Raw genomic sequence first — 19,954 nt, 5'->3', positions numbered from 1 at the left:
CGGTCCGCCATGCTTTGTTTACATCTAGCTACCACACAATTCCTTGCGCTCATGGCAGTTTGGCGTGACTTTGCCTGGAACACTACAAAGTCGTGAGTCGTGGTTTGAAGTTGTAATTTACGGGCTCAAAAACCTGCCTGGAACGCAGCATTATTCTGAGTGAAGACATGCTGACTGTTTCAAGATGGCGGGCGTGCCGACGTGTCTGGGTCGGTCGACTGCGGTGTCTACGTATGTACAACTATGGTTGCAGCAGGCAGCAGGGGGCGCCAAACACCAGCATCAGTTTCGCTTTCGTTTCCGTTTAAATGCCCCAAACAATCGGCTGAACAAAAGAAGCATTGAAAACTATTTACTGTCGTTGACGGCATCAACGAAAATGTCGCATATAGTCTCTAGACACATATTTAACTATCTCTGCAAACATGAAGGCTGTACGGACTATGGTAAAGTCGAGAGGAATTTACGGCAGAGTTTCACGGTCGCTGACCAGGTTTTGTCTCAGGTGCTCGATGATCACCAGAGGTTTGTTATAGTTCAGGATGAAGGCTCGAATCCCAGAGGCTCCATACCAGCTGCTGACAGCCTGATCATAGCCAAAACCTCACTGCGACTGTGTAAAAATGACAAATGTCCCGGGTGTGAAGACCTACACCTGTGCAGGTACTTTGTATGTGGAAATTGCAGATTTGGGTAAGTAAATTTCGACTTCCTTCTTAGGCCAGCCAGTTATAAATATTTATAGGTATATGTCATAAACATTTAGATAGAGACATGGTATATACGCCCTTTCAAAGTATTCCCTAAATCAGCTTTGTTTATGTTAGTAACGTTACTGGGCCTGGCCTTTTTTTACTTTTAACTAACGTAAGTAAGTTAGTAATCCAGTAGCGCCTAGCTAGTAACGTTATCTTTTAAACTACTATTATACTGTACGTTTTTTTCCTTTCATTGAATTATATGTATTTCAATTGTTTTTCCTAACCATTTCAGCTTTAGAGATGGTTACCAACACAATGTTTCTAGTAATAATTCCTTAAGTCATTCATTTAGTATATTGTAACTATTCAATCAAATACTCTTAAGTAAGCCAGCTTTCCTTTTAATTGAACTATAAAGTAACTATTTGATTAGTCATTACATTTGAGTAAAAAGCCATTGCAGCTAGTAAGATGAGAAATGTTACCAGGAAAAATTCTTGTCTCATAAATAGGTACTGTATTTACTCTAAGAATTAGTAAAGTTGGAATAGGTGCCAGCAATAGTTGGAATACAGCGTACATACTAAATATATGCAGCTAATAATAATAATAAAGTCACACAGTTGCTTAGACAGCTCTGTGTGTTATATTTAGATTATTCACTTAAATATATTTAATTTGCCTTATTTCTCATTCATAGGGCAAAATGCAAAAATTCCCATGACTTGACATCAGCGCATAATTCAGACCTCCTGAAAAATAAGGATCTTCATGGCCTTACGAGTGGAGAGTTGTTTCAACTTCTGCTTCAAAATGACTCCTCATTACTTCCAGAGGTCAATATCTATTAAACAGGTTTGCTAGTTATGTCATTCCTTATTCGGGTGACTTTTGTAAAGTCATGTGAGACTCTAGACGGCATTTGAAACTGGCTTAAAAATGTCTAGATTGTACAAACATTAACTTTTCACCTGCGTGGTCATGTCTCACTCTGCATAATAAGGGAAGTGATTACAGAAGCTGTGTACTCTGACCCAGGATGACCGAACGCACACAACATCTATTTATCTTCACATAGCGAGTAGTGACTACAGTATGTGACTCTCGTCTGTTGTGATTTGTCTAGGTGTGCTTCCACTACAACAAGGGGAATGGCGAATATGGCAGTTGTAAATATAAAACATCCTGTGCCAACCTGCACCTCTGCCAGCACTTCCTACAGGGCGACTGCAAGTTTGGAACAGGCTGCAAAAGGTCCCACATCTTTGATGCAAATGCACTGAAAATTCTGAACGCCAGAGGACTCGTTCCAGAAAACATGCGCAGAGTCCTCAGGCTTTACAAGAGCAAGTTACTGATCACTTCTTCCGCTTTCAAGAAAAGCGAGACAGGTGAATGAAAGAGCTGATTCTGTTTGTTTTGTAATTTGTAACATTATTTTGCGCTGAACAAAATTGCTGTAGATAACGGCTCTATTTGTTTTGTTCTTCTATTCCATCTCTCATCTGGACAGCAGCTCTACCAGTAGTGAGAGGACGCACCAAACACAATTCCAGTAGCTCTGTCAGTGAAGGGGATCAGAATGAAATCTGCCTCTTTTTCATACGCACTGGATGTAGTTTCAAAGGTGATGTCATTGAATACAATTAATACTAATCGCAAACAAGAGCTGCGTCCGAAATTGCATGTCTAGTAGGTTTTTTTTTTTGCTCACTTTGCGCCCATAAAAAAAGTATATATGGATAGTATGAATGAAATTTGAATGTACTACATCCCCCATTTTGTTTTCGTCTCGTGACCTACTATCAACCGTCAGTAAAGTGTCCATCGAACACGCACTCCAGAATCTCTGCGAAATGTGCTTTTCGCCTACTCGTTTTTCAAATTATATGAATTCGGGCATACTACTTTTTTGGCGTACAGTTTTTCGCATGCTATATAGTAGGGAAATAGGTATATTCTGATGCAGTGAGTTTCTCTTGTATAGTAATAAATCAACTCATTAGCATAAATAAACTTTTTTTTTAGCATCATTTTATAGTTTTTTTATCCTATAAATAAAATATGCATAATAACTTATAGGGTACATAACACAAACAGTTTTTGCCAATCTCATGTTAATCTCGAGTACCTATAGAGTAGTATTGCATCCTAGATATCTCCAAAATAGATTTAGTTTTATCATATTTATAAAAGACAGATGCGCTGTACCGATTCTTTCCGAAAACAGCCGAGCTCGTGGAGGTGTGCAGTGGGTGGGGCTAAAAGAGTCCCGAGCACGCACACACAATACATCATCGCATTATCCCTGGATAACTTTTGATTCACTATACATTCGTGTTCTTTACATTATATGCACTTACGCGCTGATTGCCAACAAAACAGACATTTGATGCAGTTTCACTCACCGCCTGTGGTTTCGACGCATGACCGGAAATAAACAAACACACTTGAACTCCGTTGCTGCTCCGGAAAAACAAACTGCATCCTTAACGCTGGGAAGCTGAACAAGGTTATCTTTCCCTCACAACCAAAAACTGACATTGTTGATTTCGTGGTCTAAAAACAAAATGACTGCGCTGCCCTGAAAGAAGTTCGTTGATGGACGTGCTCTTGCTCTCTCTCTCTGGTTAGTGTGCGTACGCGCTCATCCGGGAGAAGTGCCCGTACAAGGAATTCCATATTTGGAAAAAAACGTTCAGAAACTTGTTAGAATCCTAAAGGAGTGTATTTGGCACCGAAATACTCTGTCATACGTTTTTGATTTTTTTTAATAGCCATTTTTAGCATGAGAATCCAGCTCTTTAACAGAGTAAATAAGTCAGAATGCATGAAATAGCATTAGACTTTTAAAAAAAAAAGTGAAATGTGCGCTGCAACGTGACTTGGGCACAAAGGTTATCTCAGAAGGTTCCATGCCGTGGATTTTAAAAATAATTTTATAATGTTTCCTGAGGTGTACTTTTATTGTTAGTATGATTTTTACATCACAAAATGTCATAATTTAGAAATAAAAAGCATTTGTTCTATCTTGATATTAGCCCTCTGGCTTGAACGCTCTGTTTCAAGGGGCATGTCTGCTGTGAGACTTCAGTGAAAACGCCCACTGTTGTGATTGGCATCATTGCATTTGAAATTAGTATTAGATTATGTGGCGGAGGGGGCGTGGTTTAGTGAGGTCTGCAAGCACTGTCAGAGAGAGAGACGGACTGGGCACTCGTGGACCAGAGAGACGGAGAGCTGGTGAAATATTGCTGAGAAAGTTATATTGTACTGAGTTGTTGAGAGTGCGAGTTTATTTTATTTGCATCTGAGAGTTCTGAATAAACACGAGTCCCAGTCACGCCGACTTCCTCCTTATTCTACGAACTTTGTAACATGTGGAACCCCTCTCGAATACTTTTACTACGTTTTTTTTTTGATCGCTCTCTGTAATCATTTAGATAACAGATTTGTTTCATGCTACTAACAGAAACGATGTGAAGTTGATTGTTTAGTCACTGGCTTGATTCACTGATGCATAAACAGTATTAAAGAAAGTCTGCGTGAACTTGAATGGTTAGCTACACGTTAGAAATCACTGATCACAGATCAGGCATTAATTAACACTGTTACTCACTGTTTGTCGCGGTGCTGTCGAAATCCATATGGTAAAAGTCTGTTTGTAAAGCCTGTGCTGACATTGCGACTGATAAACTGAATCCATTTTCTCCAAATTCTCTGGGAAGGGGAGGTAACCTTTCCCCGTATGACGACATACAGGGAAGATTCCAGATCGGCTCCTCTGAGCTTTCATTTTCTCAAAAGCCGGAGCAGGACACCCAGAACTCGGTTTACACCTGTCAAAATTTCTAGCCACTTGGGGACCATATACAGGCTAGGGGAACTCATATTAATGTTAAAAACCTCATAAAATGAAAATGTCATGCCTTTAAGGACCTTTAAGAAGTGTCATTGAGAGCCCCAAAATGTGTGGTATTATTTGCAAGCACTTATTTCTGTTATGTGGGTGTTTAGGGGAACAAGAATTATGGCACTTAAAAATGGGACCCAAAAAGGTTGAGAACCTCTTTACATTCAAGAAGAAACCCATTTGATTAAAGTGTGTTTTATTGTCAAAGCAATGTGTTTGACATCCCATCATTTGTGTCCCTCTAGACAAGTGTGCCCGTTTTCACCACCATCTACCCTATAAATGGCAGATATTACAGAAGGATGGAACTACATGGGGTGACTTACTGAATGAAGAAGAGATTGAGGAGGCATACTGCAGTCCAGCTAATGTTCTGAGGTATAAACAGATACACACATATTCTAATAACATTACTGTTGCAAATCTTGCATTTCATCACATTTCTAAAAGTTACAGATGCCACTGCAGAAATGCTTTGTCAGTTGTGATTAATCTATTTTGTGTCCAATAAGAGGAACGGTTACTGGGATAAAATATAGTATTTAGCTGGTCATGTGATCTTAAAGGGATAGTTCACCCACAAGGGAAAATTACCCCATGATTTACTCACCCTCAAGACATCCTAGGTGTACATGACATTCTTCTTTCAGACGAAAACAGTCAGAGTTATATTTAAAAATGTCCTGGCTAATCCAAGCATTACAATGGTAGTAAATAGCAGGCCAAAATTTGTGCATCCATCCATTATGAAAGTAATCCATATGGCTCTGGGGGATTAATAAAGGCCTTCTGAAGTGAATCAATGGGTTTTTGCAAGAAAAACATATCCATATTTAACACGTTACAAAGTAAAATATCAGCATATATCGGTCTTGTGATCCTAATATCATAAGATCTGCTCCTATGAGGAGACCCACTTAAATGACCCACCAAAATAAAATTTATTTTATCAAGTTTTTGATGTTATATGCAAGGTTTCAACTTTTAGTAGTCATTTCTTTAAATGCAAAACATTATTAATGAGGGGAGAATGGTGCCCCGATTAAAGATTGTATCTGAAGTGGCTAGCCATTGTATAGTGGTTTGTCATGATTTTAATAACACCCTTTTCCCCCACTTGTTGCGTTTTCTATATTGCAGTATTACCCAGAGCTGCGCGGGGCATAAGGTAGTGGACTTTATGTCAATGACTTGTGGAGTGTCAGAAGTCCGTCGGCTGTCCACAGCATCTTCTGTTACTAAACCACCCCATTTCATTCTGACCACTGAATGGATCTGGTTCTGGAGGAATGACAAGGGAGGTTGGACGGAGTATGGCAAAGGGGTCAGTGACACATTTGCAACATGATACCTCTGAAAAACGATTCTAAAACCTGTTCTTGAAGAATAATACATTTACAGTGTAATATTCCAATTATTTGTGTCAATGTATTATACAAACAACCTGTTAGCTTTTAACTACATTTCACAGCAGTTATTGTTTTAATCTTACAGGAAGATTCTAAACTCGTGGCATCAATCACCTCAGAAGACCTTGAGAAACATTACCTGGCTGACAGTGAAAAGGAAATCTCATTCACTTCACTGAACCATCAGTATGTCCTCAAATTTAAAGGTACTTACAGTGTTGTTACTGTTAAAACATAAAGCATTAGAAATGTTGCTTTGGCAACTAACTGAAATAAAAATAAAGCTATAAAGCTAAATAGAAATATGAAAATACGAATAACAATGACAGACGCACATACAATTACTAAACCTAAATTATAACGAAACTCGAAATATTAAAATTAAGCTAATACAAAAATATGAATTAATGCTAAAAATAACATTGCTACTTAATTATGCAACATTGACATGGACTTTTTTTTATGGGAGTAAACAGTTTGACATGATGTTTTGGCAAATCATTTTCAGAGATGAGCCAGCAAAATCTGAAGTACAAAACTGTAAGAGACGTTAGAAGGAGACCACGTTTTGTTTCCGCTGAAGATGTTAAGAGCAAAATCAAGGGGTATGATATGCTGTACCATTACATGCACACACATTAAACATTATTTATTTGTTGTTCAGTGCACTATATTGTATGGTGTTTTAATTAGAAGCGAGTCTCCAGACAGCTCAACATTATCTTCTGTGGAAGTTCCTCCTTACTGGGACAAAGGAGCTCTTCCTAACTCCTCATACAAGGTACATAGTGCAATCTCATGGAGGTCAAGCAGTTATTAAACGCTTTGGAAATTAATTCTGTACTGTACTTAGGGCTATACTGTAGATGAAGATTAGTATTTCTACTCTTACTACTCATTTAGCGTTTTATCCAAAGCGACATCACAGTTTTTATGTTTGTCGAAAAACATCAGTTACCAACAGTCTTGTAATAATACTGAATTTCTGAAACTAAACAGTGTAATGTTTCCTCAGATTATTCCTCTGCAAAACTCTTCCAAGGAGTACCAAAGGGTGGGCTCAATGTTTAGTAGAACAATGCCTAGAAGCATCATTCGCAGCATTGAGAGAGTGCAGAATCCTTCTCTCTGGAGGGTCTTTCAGTGGTACGTTTCTTCATACAGTCAAGCCAAAAATTATTCAGACACCAGATATAATTTTTTACTAGTGGGTGCAGGACACTAGTTCATTTATGTAAGTGAGGATAGCAAAATAAAGTCAACTGACGTATTACACCCAAAAATTCTTCATAAAGTGGACCACTTTTCAAACCATATTTTACACCACACACTGTACAAAAGTAAGCATTGCTTGCTAATTGGTTGAAATTAAAATTGTACTTAAATTTATCAGCTGACAGCTGATTGGTTGATTGTAATTCATTACATACCTTTCTATCAAAGTTATCTGACATTATCTAGATGAATTTGTTCTGACAACTCATCTTATCTTAACTCTGAGTTCTTGTCATATTTTATTACCATTTTCTAAACTATAGCGAATAAACTGTGATAATGTGAGAAAATGTTGATGTTTGACATTCTTCTTTCAGATGGAGTTATATTAAAAAAGTCCTGGCTAATCCAAGCTTTATAATGGCAGTGAATTGTTGCCTTGTTTATGAAGTCCATAAAAGTGCATCTATCCATCATATAACTGCTCCACACGGCTCTAGGGGGTTAAAAAAGGCCTTCTGGAGCGAAGTGATGCGTTTGTGTAAGAAAAATATCCATATTTAAAATTTTATAGACTAAAATTTCGAACTTCTGGCGGATTGCCGTACGCACTGATTTACGGCGAAAGAGTAACCCTTGAACCCTTGACGTATGCGTATTGACGAACGCAAAAGCGCAGAGGATAGAGCAAAACAAAAGTTGAATTGCGTACAGCTTTCTGCCAGAAGTTAGTTATTTGAGTCTATAAAGTTTAAAATATGGATATCCATACTTAAATATGGATACTCCTATTTTATTTGTCTGAAAGAAGAATGTCATATACACCTAGGATGACTTGAGGGTGAGTAAATCATGGGCTAATGTTCATTTTTGGGTGAACTAACCCTTTAAAACTGTAGTGAAAACACCATCTCGAAAACACAGTTTGAAATCTCTGGTGTTCCTTACGTCACAAACGTCAACGTGCGGGCGGCTTTAGCATATCATTACTATGCTGCAAAGCAGGGAAGTCTCAAGAGGAGCCAGGTTATCCCAGTATATTTTTTCTGTTCATATGAAACATCAGGTACATTTAGCAATATAGCAGGTAAATTATGTATACGTTGTCTATTACGATGTTATGATGAACTATATGCTTTCTCCACTGACGTTCTAAGTTATTCAAAGCGTTTCTAAGGATAATGATTTTCAGAAGGCAGCTGTCTAGACTCTGAAGTGGCGAATGGGAACACAGTTTGTATAACATTAGCAACACATTATTAGCTGTTTGATAATGTAGTCAAGCCAAATGCTAATCATATAAATTACTGTTGTGTGTCCGATGATGTAGAGAGCGATAGATAAAATGTATTACCTTTCTGGAGGCGGGGCTCATTTGTATATTGCTATTTTAAAGGTGCACTATGTGACTTTTCCGTCCGCTAGAGGTCGCCTATTCAAAACAAAGGCATAGTTTGATGACGCCACGTTTGAGCGCAGAATCTTGGGACATGTGGTCTTCACTTCACAGCCGGTGGAAAAGAATCAGGATAGAACTCAGGCAGAAATCATGTTCATGGATGCGATTATTAACGTTACTGTAATATGAAGCAGAGCAGGACCGAGTGTTTTTGAGATGAACAAGGCCGTGGGAGCGATTGTTAATAAGATGAAGGCAACACACGCCTCGCGAGCAGCGGGACTTTTATTATGACACAGTCACCGGCGCCACTTCCACTTTTCAGGTCATGAGTATGAGGTAATGCAGCTCTGTTTATCATATTAGATACATCTGAGTGTGTTGAAAATGAAGTTATGACTTTACTCTGTGCGTTCGCTCGGCGGCTGCTATGACACTCGGCGGTTGCACACTGCAGTGAGAGTAAAGCGTTTCTGCAAAAAAAAAAAAAAAAAAAAAATCGAGGGTAATGCAGATATGACGTCAGGCGACTCCCTCACACGTCCCGGTTCCTTGGTTAAAATAGATTTTGGGATATTTTACTGAAATTTTTTTACATAGTGCAGCTTTAAGGCATTCATTTTTTTTAACAGGAAAAAACGTTTAAATATGTAATTTGGTGATCAAAGATCGGGATAAAATTTAGTACAGGGGGACTTAAAAAATGCCTTTAATATAAATAATTATAATATTAAATGTATGATAAATATATTATCACATTAAAGTTACCATGAAATCAAAATGTACACTTATTTTTTTTATGGAATATTGCAGTATTTATTATAAATGTACACATCTTTATTTAAATTCATCTGCCCTTGTAATCTTTAACAAAAACGACTTTAGGTTTATTGATCGAATTTACCTATTTTACCATGTTTTTTTTTCTAGGCAAAAAGAACAAATGAATTTGAAGAATGGAGGGAGTGGCGTGGACCAGCGTTACCTTTTCCATGGGACGGATGAGTCTTTCATAGAGGCCATCTGTGAGCAGAACTTTGACTGGAGGATCTGTGGCAGTCATGGGACAAGTTATGGGAAAGGTATTTATGCATTTGCTTCATCTTTGCAGCATATTACAGCTCTTTATCATATTATGTACGAAGAAAGTTATTATTAAATACTATTGTATGTTTCTGAATGGATTTTTTGTAATGATTTACAGGCAGCTATTTTGCCAGAGATGCTTCATACTCTGACAGATATGCAAAATCCAGGAACGGCAAGACCAAGAAGATGTTTGTGGCAGTGGTGCTCATCGGAGACTTCACAAGGGGTAACAGTGGTTTCCTCCGTCCTCCACAGAAACCCAACAGTCAAAGCTTTTACAACAGCTGTGTTGACAATGAGACTAACCCGGCCATTTTTGTTGTGTTTGAGAAATTCCAGATCTATCCTGAGTACATCATTGAATACTCTTAATAGTATCAAAATATTTTTAATGCATTGAAACATTCTAACAACGTAAAGCAGGTCTGCTTGTCTACTTATTTCTTGAAATAGTTCTAAAAATGTCCTGTTACACAAACGATTTATGTTAACATCACTGAACATAACCAAAAAAAATATTTGTTGGGGTGTTGTATAATTGGGTTTATCATAAATAGTTTTACTAAGCAATCATCTGTGGCAGACATAATAGGATTTTATGCAGTTGTGGACAGTAACAAAGTACATTTTTCAAGTATTTGTACTTTGAGTACAAATTAGTATTTTTATTTTGGGAAACTATTACTTTTACTTCATTCATTCCAAAACATAATATCGTACTTTTTATTCCACATATCATAAAAGCATGCCGTTCCTTGTTATTTTGAAATTGTCACACACTCAGAGATGCGTGACTCAAGTGCAAGTAATATTGAAAAGGAGTACTTTATACTTTTATATTGGAATAAAATTTAAAAGGGTAACTGTACTTTCTCAAGTACTTCGTCCACTGCTGAATTTACATAATGTATTTATGTACTAGGTGGAATAATTGTATTTGCTTACTGGCTTTGGCACGAGAAGGGAAAAAATGTAATATCTAATCAGTTGTATAGTCAAATGCTCATCTCTAACTATAATCAATCAATAATTCAATGTTAGTGCACTAGACATTAATGCAGAATATGGAAGGTAAATGTTGTTGTAGAGAATTGTATTGAGCATTACTCAAGCGCTTGAATTACTCAAACATCACTAATTGATGTTATATGTATGTTATGTTCAATGAGGTGGATGGAATTAAAGTATTGATACTGTTACTTGTACTATTATTTTCATGATTATTAGTTATTTGAAAAAAAGAAGAAGAAAAAAAAAACCCCGCCCTGAAAATTGTCATCAGAAACCGGTGTGGTTGGATCATTGAGTCAGCAAGTTGAACTTTATTTGGACCAGCTGATTCATTGAAAAGAGCTGACTTAATTCATCAACAAAACAAACATTGCAGCTACTCATGAACGTGAAAAGGTAGGGTGGGCGTCTAGAACTCAGATATTTGTCACAAAGTTATCGCATAGCTTCAGATGACTTAAAGGGGGGGTGAAACACTCAGTTTCAGTCAATCTTGAGTGCCTATAGAGTAGTATTGCATCCTTCGTATATCCGAAAAGTCTTTAGTTTTATTATATTTATAAAAGAAAGATACTCTGTACCGAGTCTTTCCGGAAAAAACAGAGCGGCTGGAGGTGTGTCGTGTGGGCGGAGCGAAATAATGACCAGCGTGCGCAGCGATTACGTTGAGAGTGTCTGAAAGCACTGACATCCTTAAACATGGAGAGAAAAAAAACGTTATCCTACATAAACCATGACTATCAATCAGATTTAGCCATACATATATGATCCAGAATCAGATCTAGAGGCTGAAATTGAACAGGAGAAGCAGCAACGACGACTACAGCAGGACGTCTCAATGGTATGTTACTTATATTTGCTTAGCGGCTTGTCATGCTCGCGAGTTTTACAACATTGTGTGTTTACTCGTGGTTTATGAGGACATAATTTGGTTTATGGACTATTATATGTGATTTAATGTTAGCAGAAGCAAGCTTAATGGTTTTGCACGTCAGACTAGTGCGTGTTTACATAGAAAAACAATGGAATAGTAGCGCATTTGAATGAACGAGTCGATAGCTAACAACACAAAGACATTTGAAGCAGTTTTACTCACCACCTGCTTCCAACGCATGATCGTGAACCTTAATCGCTGGGACTGCTCCATCTTTCAGCATTAGACGAGCTACAAATCCGGAGTTGAACTGTACCTTGTTTATAAACCATTCAGGGAACAAACAAAAACACTTGCGCAACTCCGTTGCTGATCCGGAAAAACAAACTCCATCCACTGTCCCATTAACGCTGGGTTCTTTGGGAAGCTGTGCATGGTTGTCTTGCCCTTACAACCAAAAACACACATCTTTGGTGACGTTGATTTTGTCCTGCATTTTGTGACTGCAGCGCAGCCGATGACTTCCCTAAAGCATTTGCTCGATCTAGTTGCGCGCGCCCTTCCGGTAGAAGAGCCGTACAGCCCGTACAAGGACATTCCGCCCTATCTGACGTCAGATAGACCCATACTCGGAAAAAAGAAACTTTCCGAAACTTATGAGAAACCGGAAGGAGTATTTTTGGCACAGAAATACTCCATCAAACGTCCAACTTTTTTTTTTTAAACTTTGTCCTTGTTTAGCATGATAATCCAAGTATTTAACAGTGTAAAAAACTCAGTATGCATGAAACACCCCCCCCCCCCCCCCCCCCTTTAAATATAGTTCACGCGTATTGACCACTTTTATGGTCAATTGAGACGTTCACGTTTCATGTTTATGCTAAGTAATGGCAACATTTAATTTTTTGGTGAACTCTCCCTTTAGTCTCTCAGATAGTATTTGACTTTGAACTTTTGCTTACCGTTTCGCCCATCATATTCTTGGACCTCTGGGAATTTGCTGATAAGCAAAGTACAGCACAGCTATAAACAATACAGTTTGACAAATAACTAAAGATTTGCATCATTTAATACCCCAAAAAAAATTGCTACTTAAATTTGTAGTTCAAAAATGTAGAAATGCCAAATCACTAATAAAGCAACAAGATACTGTATGCGATTGCTCTAATAATACAACATTTACCAGGAAATCATTAGAAGACAAGGAGCAGATCAGGTCTGTTACAGACAAGATATTATTGGGGAGTCACTGCGACCCCTGGTGGCAGGTCTTGGAAGTCGTTAGTCTGGTCTCCCTTAGTGGAACCGTCCACGTTGACAGTGAGGTGGTTTTATATACGAAACAAACTCACAGAATTCTAGCCTATATAAAAGCTCTGTGGTTTAAAGCTCATAACATTCACACACTTCTTTCATGTGCGTATGCTTGATATCAGATATTGCAATGTGTAATTGAATTTAAATACATCATGTATATACTGACTGATAAACCATTTATTTAGTGATTCAAATCATTATATGTCGTCAAAGTTTACATTTCAAACCCTGAGTAAACAATCACATTCAACCTAATGACCTAAGCTAATGCCGCAATACAATACAGCACACAACTCTCACTACTAAAGTCTACAACCTTAATAATCTCATTATTCTGGTACTGCACTGCATATCTACTTAATACATGCTTACTAAAATACAAAGTAGAATCATCATAAAATCAAATGCCTTGTGGGCAATAAGGCAAGACATCTCATCCTAGTTCCTTTTTATCAAATATACTATACAGTATGTGACGCTTTTCAGCTGAGACTGACTCTTGCGTACATTTGTGCCTTCTTTGTAAATGAATAGTGTTGAAATCAGTCAAACAATTAGCGCAGATATATTTGTCAGATAAGTTCAGAATAAGTAACACGATTCTCCATAATTTGATTACAATCAGACTGCAGCCGAGAACTGAAACCATATCAGGACTCGTCCTCAAAATTCTCCCTCTTGGTGATTTTGACAAAAATACCATTCTTGGGTCCGAGGGTGGTGTTCGACTTCAATTCCAGAGGAACCTGTGTGACATAAAAGAGAAAATATTGCCTATATCTGTTTCACATCCTCAGGAAAAACAAAATCTTCATGAATACTAAAAGCTGCACTTTTCCAGTCAAATAATAACAAACCTCAGTTTCCTCGCAGGCCACGATGTCAAACCTCCTAAATATGTGAACAAGAGCCACTTTAATCTCTAGCTGGGCCAATCTCATGCCCACACAGCTGCGTGGCCCCGCTCCAAACGGCAGATACACAAACGGGTGGCGGCTGGCCTTGGCTTCTGGAGTGAACCTGAGACAAATACAGAGTTCATTGTTAGCACATCACACAGGAGAGGCTTGCAAACAAAATAGCTGTGTACAGCTTGTGGGGGAAAAAAACATGAATATCCACAGAGATGATTTGAAATAACAAGATAGGGTTAGGATAGTAAGTAAAGTAAGTCAATTTTATTTATATAGCACATTTAAACACAGCAAAGATGACCAAAGCGCTGAACAAAGTAAAGAAAATATTTAATAGAAAATCAGAATAAAACCACATCAAAGACGAAAATTGGATTAAAACGCCTGGGAGAAAAGATACATTTTCAGCCTCTTCTTCAAATGATAATAGAAGGTGTATCACCCTTGGTTTTTAAACGTGATCAAGGGACATACCAAAGATACCTATCAGATGATCTTAAGGAACTAATGGATGAATGAGGAAGACGAAGATCTTTAAGATAAGGAGGAGCTTGATCATTAAGAGCTTTACAAACAAACAACAGTATTTTAAACTGGATCCTAAAATGGAGCCAATGGAGCGATACTAAAATTGCATTTTGAACCTTCTGGAGGCACGCAAGAGATGACCCAAGTAAAATAAATTACAATAATCTAAATGCAATGTGATAAAAGCATGAATAACCTTTTCCAAATCTTGAAAAGACAAAAATGTTATGTTTAGAAATAATCCGTAATTGATAACTATTCTTAACGGCTGATATTAATAAGCATAATTCAGAGTCCAGGATGACGCCAAAGTTCCTAACCTGGGAAGAAATTGAGGGGAAATGATTGCCAAGTTCATTAATGAGCCCATCTCTTAATCTCGGGAGACCAAAAACAATAATTTCTGTTTTGTCCTCATTTAGTTGGAGAAAGTTATTTGTTAACCATTTCTTGACATCATCAAGACAGTCCAACAATGGTTGAATGGAATCACCAGCTTCCAACGGTATGTACAACTGGGTATCATCGGTTTCCTATGCTCATCAAGCCTGCATTTATCTGATCAAAAATAAAGTTGAAACATTAATACTGTGAAATAGCCGTTTTCTATGTTATAATATATATTTTACAATATAATTTATTCCTGTGATGGCACAGCCGATTTTTCAGCAGCCATTAATTCAGTCTTGAGTGTCACATGATCCTTCAGAAATCTTTATTATGCTGATTTGGTGCTCAAAAAACATTTCTTATTATTATCAATGTTGAAAAAAAGTTGTGCTTCTTAATTTTTGTGGAAACCAAGATCAATTTTTTCAAGATCCTTTGATTTAGTTCATAAGAACAGCATGCTTTTGAAATAGAAATTCTCTGTAACATTAAAAACGTATTTTACTGTCACTTTTGACCACTGTAATGTGTCCTTGCTGAATAAACGTATTCATTTCTTTAAAAAAAACTCTTACTGACCCCAAACTTCTGAATAGTAATGTATATGTAACTACACGACACTGTTTTCAATAAAAAAAAAAAACACTTTTTATGCGTTTTGGAAGTTATTTACACAACATGTAAATGTTCATTTACGTGGTTTGGCGGCCTAAAAACGTAATCTTTTGAAATTGGGTTTTTGAAAAGGATACCGTTATCGTCTCTATGTAATCCACAAAAAAGCGAATTTGTGAAAATAGTGACATCATGCGCATGCATATTATGTGTTCAGTCCATAGACTGTAAAAAAAAAAAGATGGACGATGCGCCTTTACTCCCTTCCATTGAAGTAAGTGAAGCCGCCAGTGTCCAAATATGGCGCTGACATCTTGGGTATTGTAAGAGCCAATTTAAAATGGCAATAATTTGTATATTGTTAATGTTGATTTTGCAAGTGATAAAGTATTATTATGTAACTTTCTTTGAGAGGCAATTCTGATATTTCCTGTTTTATACATTTCAGTATTATTTCCTATGTTTTCTGATGTATCATTTCTGTTCTGTTTCTTTAATGGTTACGCCCACTTGTTGTTGCGGAAGATTGAACTTGAACAGATTCGGGCATAGGAAGAAACTTATCGTCTTGTCTATCAATTTATGGATAAAACTTGTGTTTAAATGTTTAAGGTAACACAAGGTAAAGGTTTGACAAAGGTAATACAAGATACAGGAAACAACAGGATTTTTGTACATTTTTGTTTTTTTTAATACAAAATTAATTTTGATTAAACTCGTCTTGCACTTGTTTACGGGAGTAAGAACCCATTTTTTCCTGCCACTACATTACAAGTGAAGTTAACAAAGGACTTTGCATCAACAGGTATCGAGCACGAACTGGAGCTGCGATATCAAGGTCCCGCCCACACTCCCGTCTAATCAACAACTTTTTGTGAAATAAACAGTTATAGAAATGTAGAAATGAAAGTTAAATTCTCCTCCCGAAGTTCCTGAAAAAAGTCTGTTAGTGCTTCAGTGACTACATCGCTCAGAAGTTGTCAATCACACCCCTGTTTTTTAGCATCAAATAACTAACTAAAAATCCAATTTATTTAAAGAACGAACACTTTAACTAACATCAGCGAGATAAAAACTGCCTGAAATTACAGAAACCATCTTTGGAAAAAATGTATTTGAAATGTAATGGAATTGTTTAGTTTGTCTATGTCCCATTACATTTCATGGAGAGGGCAGGGTTTATGACCTATACTGCATCCAGCCACCTGTGGGTGATCGAGATGCTTTGGCTTACCCTTTTCAGGACTCGTGTGGCACGCTTGGTTCAGTCTATAGGTGCGTAGTGTTTCTTTTATAAAGTGACATTGCCAACTACTGGCCTGGCAGCATAATACAGCATTTTTTGTTGTTTTCGCAGATCTGTGTGAGAACTGGGATCATTTTGACAACCTTGTCGCCTGTACGCGAAAAAGCAAAATCATTTTTGTTCTGTTTTTAGTACATCGTTGTCGTGTAAACATACCCTAAAATATATATATTTTTGAACAAAAACTAGCATCACATTTGTATCACTCAATTTGACTAGCTCATGGAAAACAGTTGCTGTGCAATGCTGGCAGCCATAAAAGCATAGATACAAATGATCATTAGAAACCGTTCTGCTTAGAAATGACTGACTGAAAGAGAGTTTTCACCTCTCCGGGATGAATTTCTTTGGTTCGGTCCAGTGATCTGGGTCGTAGTGAAGGAAACCTGTAGGGATTTCCAGAGATCCTCCTTTAGGCAAAAGCTGGCCATTCACGACAGTGTCTTCCTCAATATCTCGAGCAAACCTATGATGAAATACACAAAAACAACATGATATTTAAAGGCACACTATGTAGGTTTTCGCCACTAGAGGTCGCTTATTCACCAAGCTACACCTTTGTTATGAATGAGCATGTGATCATGAGAGTTGTTGTCTTTAGCTCCACAGCTGATGAAAAGGAACCCGACGGACTTGAGCAGAAGTCATGTTCATGGATGAGCTAATGTATTAAAGTATTATTATTGTCACGGTGGTATGAATCAGGACACACCGGTCTCAAGACCAGCGGAGCTTTTATTATTCAAATGCTGCAGTCCGCTCTTTTCATTGTGTATGTGGGGTAACGCAGTGCTGTTTTAAAACAATCATACTAAATACTTTTGGGTATGTTGAAAGTTATGTTTTAATGTTACTCTGTGCGTTCATTCGGTGGCTGTTATGAGAGACTTGTTGCACCTCTGCGGTATCTAGATCAATATTAGAATATCGTATTAATAAAAGCTGGATGACTTGTGTTGCTAAATTACATGCAGTTAATTTTTAATATATATTGAATGATGGCTAAAGTTCTTTCGGATTATGCTATGTTAGCCACTTGACAAAACTGTGTCGTCTCTGAGGCATGGTAAAAACATGGTACTCGTGGTAAATCAGTTAACAAGCGATTCAAACAATAAGACTAACTGTGTTGTGCTATATAACAATGATCAGTTTTCTGTTGAAAAATGTACCTAAACAGTTGTTCATCTGTCTAATAAAACACATCATATATTAAAGCCACAATATGTAATTTTTCGCCGCTAGAGGTCGCTTATTCAAAACAAAGGTGTAGCTTGTGCCGCAGACGACTGCTTCTGCTTCTTCCGGCCATGCATATGTGGGGTTACACAGAGCTGTTTTATCATATTAGATACATTATTTCAGTGTGTTGAAAGTTATGTTATAATGCTTCTTTGTGCGTTCGCTCGGCGGCTACTATGAGACACTTGTTGCCCGCTGCAGTAAACTAGATTGAAATTAGGCATGGTAAAATATGGTACTAAACCAAGTAGTAAACAAGTAGTAAATCAAGAAAACAAGATTTAACCAAAAAGACTAAAGGCCTGTACACACCGGGACAAATATCGCGCGCGCTTATAGTCAGTGTTTTTCGAGGAGTGTTCACACCCAATCGATTTTCACTGGCGATGCGCCGAGTGAACGTGCAAATTCAGTAGATGGCGCTCCCGGTACACTGGTGGTGCTGCGGCACTTAACGCTTCTGACACTCGGTTGTCACGCAGAAGAAGAAGAGAGACAGTATTTACGTGCTTGCCAAAACCATTCACACACTTTTTGCTAACTGGCAAGCAGCATTAGTAGCTCACCGTCTTCTTTGTCTACTTACTACTTCTTCGTCGTATCAATGTGTGCTCTGCAAGACCGTTTTGTTCTTGAGCACCACCAAGTCGTGTTTTACTGTAACTTCAGCAGCTCCTGGCACTTGAACAAAAGCCCCGATCTCATTGGTCAGCCAGTTTTTAAACGCGCCGCGTCAAAAAAAAAAACTAACCCAAGGCGGGTTTTTAAAATGACGTTTTTACGCCTGGCATTTTGCGCGTCGATGTGCACACTCATATTGGCGCCCTTTGTTTAGTCACAAGGTGTTAAACGTGCGCGAAAATCGTCCCGGTGTGAACAGGCCTTAACTGTGTTGAGCTATATAACAATGATTCGTTTTCTGTCGATGAATGTATCAAAACTGTTGCTCCCCCATCTAATGAAATAGATAATATATTAAAGCGTCTTTGGTGTTTCCATGGTTTCTACAAAATAAAATAAAAATCGTGGGTATGATGTCATTGATAGGCAACGCATGTCGCGTGTCCTGGTTAAAATTTAAACATTGCAGGAAACTTTTAGGATAATGTAAGTACACAAGTCAACCAAATGTATAACATTTTTCTGGTGGTTTTAGGATATTTTGACCTAAAAATCTTACGTATTGTGCCTTTAAGATTCACTCTGGGGAAAAAGTGCATGCAAGTTCAATAATGTGTTTTGAACCGGTTATACAATAGTAGCTGTCATACCTGAATGCAGGTGGGTAGAGTCTGAGTGACTCACATATCACCATGTCTAAATACTTCAGCTCCTGGACATTAGTGTAATCTGCTGTTTCCTGAAAAAGAAAAACGAGGATGACAACACCAATCCTGCACTGAAATATTTGTAGTTAACATATATGGCCAGTAGGTGGCAGCACAGCAGCAATAATCAGTGTCCATTCTAAAAAAAAAAACATAAAATGGTACATTCTATAAAAATGTACTATACAGTGTACTATATTTGTTTCTTTGTGATCAATATGTTTATTGTCTATTAACTATGTACAGACAGATGGCCAAGAGATACCTAGAGTTTCTTAAAAAAAAAAAATTGTATTTGTTTGAACTGAAACCGAAGCAGACGCAGCCCAGCAGGCAGTGCTAAGCAGTCTATATCTGCACGGCTCTGTGAAAATAGGGGTCAGGCATTGAGCACGCACCCGTATAGTTCTGCCCACATCCTCGGCCTCTGAGGCCCCCAGTCATGCAATATGGGCATTATAAATGACTAGCGGCTCTAAAGTCACTCTGTTCCGCCAGTAAAAGCATCCGTTGCAGAGATGAGAGGATGCAGCGGGGCGAGAAGAGGGGCAAATTCTGGCACGCTGGATACATCCTTCACATGCGCCCGCCCCCCTATTGTCTGGCTACATTGTCGGTAGTCAGTTCTCGTTGGGCGTCATTGTGGTTCCAGTGTAGAGTGACATGGCAGTGATGAAACACTGTGAGAGGGGCAGCGCTTTGT

General features: G+C 37.9%; 2 protein-coding genes across 5 annotated transcripts in view; one reads left to right on the top strand and one right to left on the bottom strand.

Annotated features, from left to right (window-relative positions):
- The first annotated feature begins 274 nt into the window (after positions 1-274).
- Positions 275-10,960, top strand: parp12a (poly (ADP-ribose) polymerase family, member 12a). Of its 2 annotated transcripts, none has more exons than XM_079825524.1 (12): positions 275-693; positions 1,402-1,537; positions 1,828-2,092; positions 2,215-2,328; positions 4,860-4,992; positions 5,755-5,938; positions 6,109-6,229; positions 6,532-6,628; positions 6,717-6,804; positions 7,039-7,169; positions 9,568-9,719; positions 9,842-10,960. In XM_079825524.1, the coding sequence occupies exons 1-12, from the start codon at positions 380-382 to the stop codon at positions 10,096-10,098; spliced, it is 1,992 nt and encodes a 663-aa protein (XP_079681650.1). In that variant the 5' UTR covers positions 275-379; the 3' UTR covers positions 10,099-10,960. The 2 variants fall into 2 exon arrangements, with proteins under 2 accessions (XP_079681650.1, XP_079681651.1); XM_079825525.1 differs by having other exon boundaries at positions 291-693; positions 2,218-2,328.
- A 1,386-nt stretch (positions 10,961-12,346) lies between these two features.
- The window catches only part of tbxas1 (thromboxane A synthase 1 (platelet)), a 97,250-nt gene continuing 89,642 nt past the window's right edge, over positions 12,347-19,954 (bottom strand). For all 3 annotated transcript variants that reach the window (XM_079825527.1, XM_079825526.1, XM_079825528.1), the window contains 4 exons: positions 19,195-19,283; positions 17,010-17,147; positions 13,786-13,948; positions 12,347-13,674 (listed from right to left, as the gene is read on the bottom strand). In XM_079825527.1, coding sequence (XP_079681653.1) covers positions 13,579-13,674; positions 13,786-13,948; positions 17,010-17,147; positions 19,195-19,283 — 486 coding nt within the window. In that variant the 3' untranslated portion in view covers positions 12,347-13,578. The remainder of the gene's footprint in view (positions 13,675-13,785; positions 13,949-17,009; positions 17,148-19,194; positions 19,284-19,954) is intronic.

Source organism: Gobio gobio (assembly GCF_949357685.1).
Source record: "Gobio gobio genome assembly, chromosome: 9".
NCBI classification, from domain to species: Eukaryota; Metazoa; Chordata; class Actinopteri; order Cypriniformes; family Gobionidae; genus Gobio; species Gobio gobio.
The sequence above is the reverse complement of the archived record's forward strand: the minus strand, read 5'-3'. Positions and strand labels throughout refer to the sequence as shown.

Excerpts from the sequence above, each read along its gene's own strand:
- parp12a (XM_079825524.1), top strand. The coding sequence starts at position 380 with ATGTCGCATATAGTCTCTAGACACATATTTAACTATCTCTGCAAACAT. Across the intron at positions 2,329-4,859 it reads CACTGGATGTAGTTTCAAAG|ACAAGTGTGCCCGTTTTCAC; the intron begins GTGATGTCATTG and ends GTGTCCCTCTAG. Across the intron at positions 6,805-7,038 it reads TTCCTAACTCCTCATACAAG|ATTATTCCTCTGCAAAACTC; the intron begins GTACATAGTGCA and ends ATGTTTCCTCAG.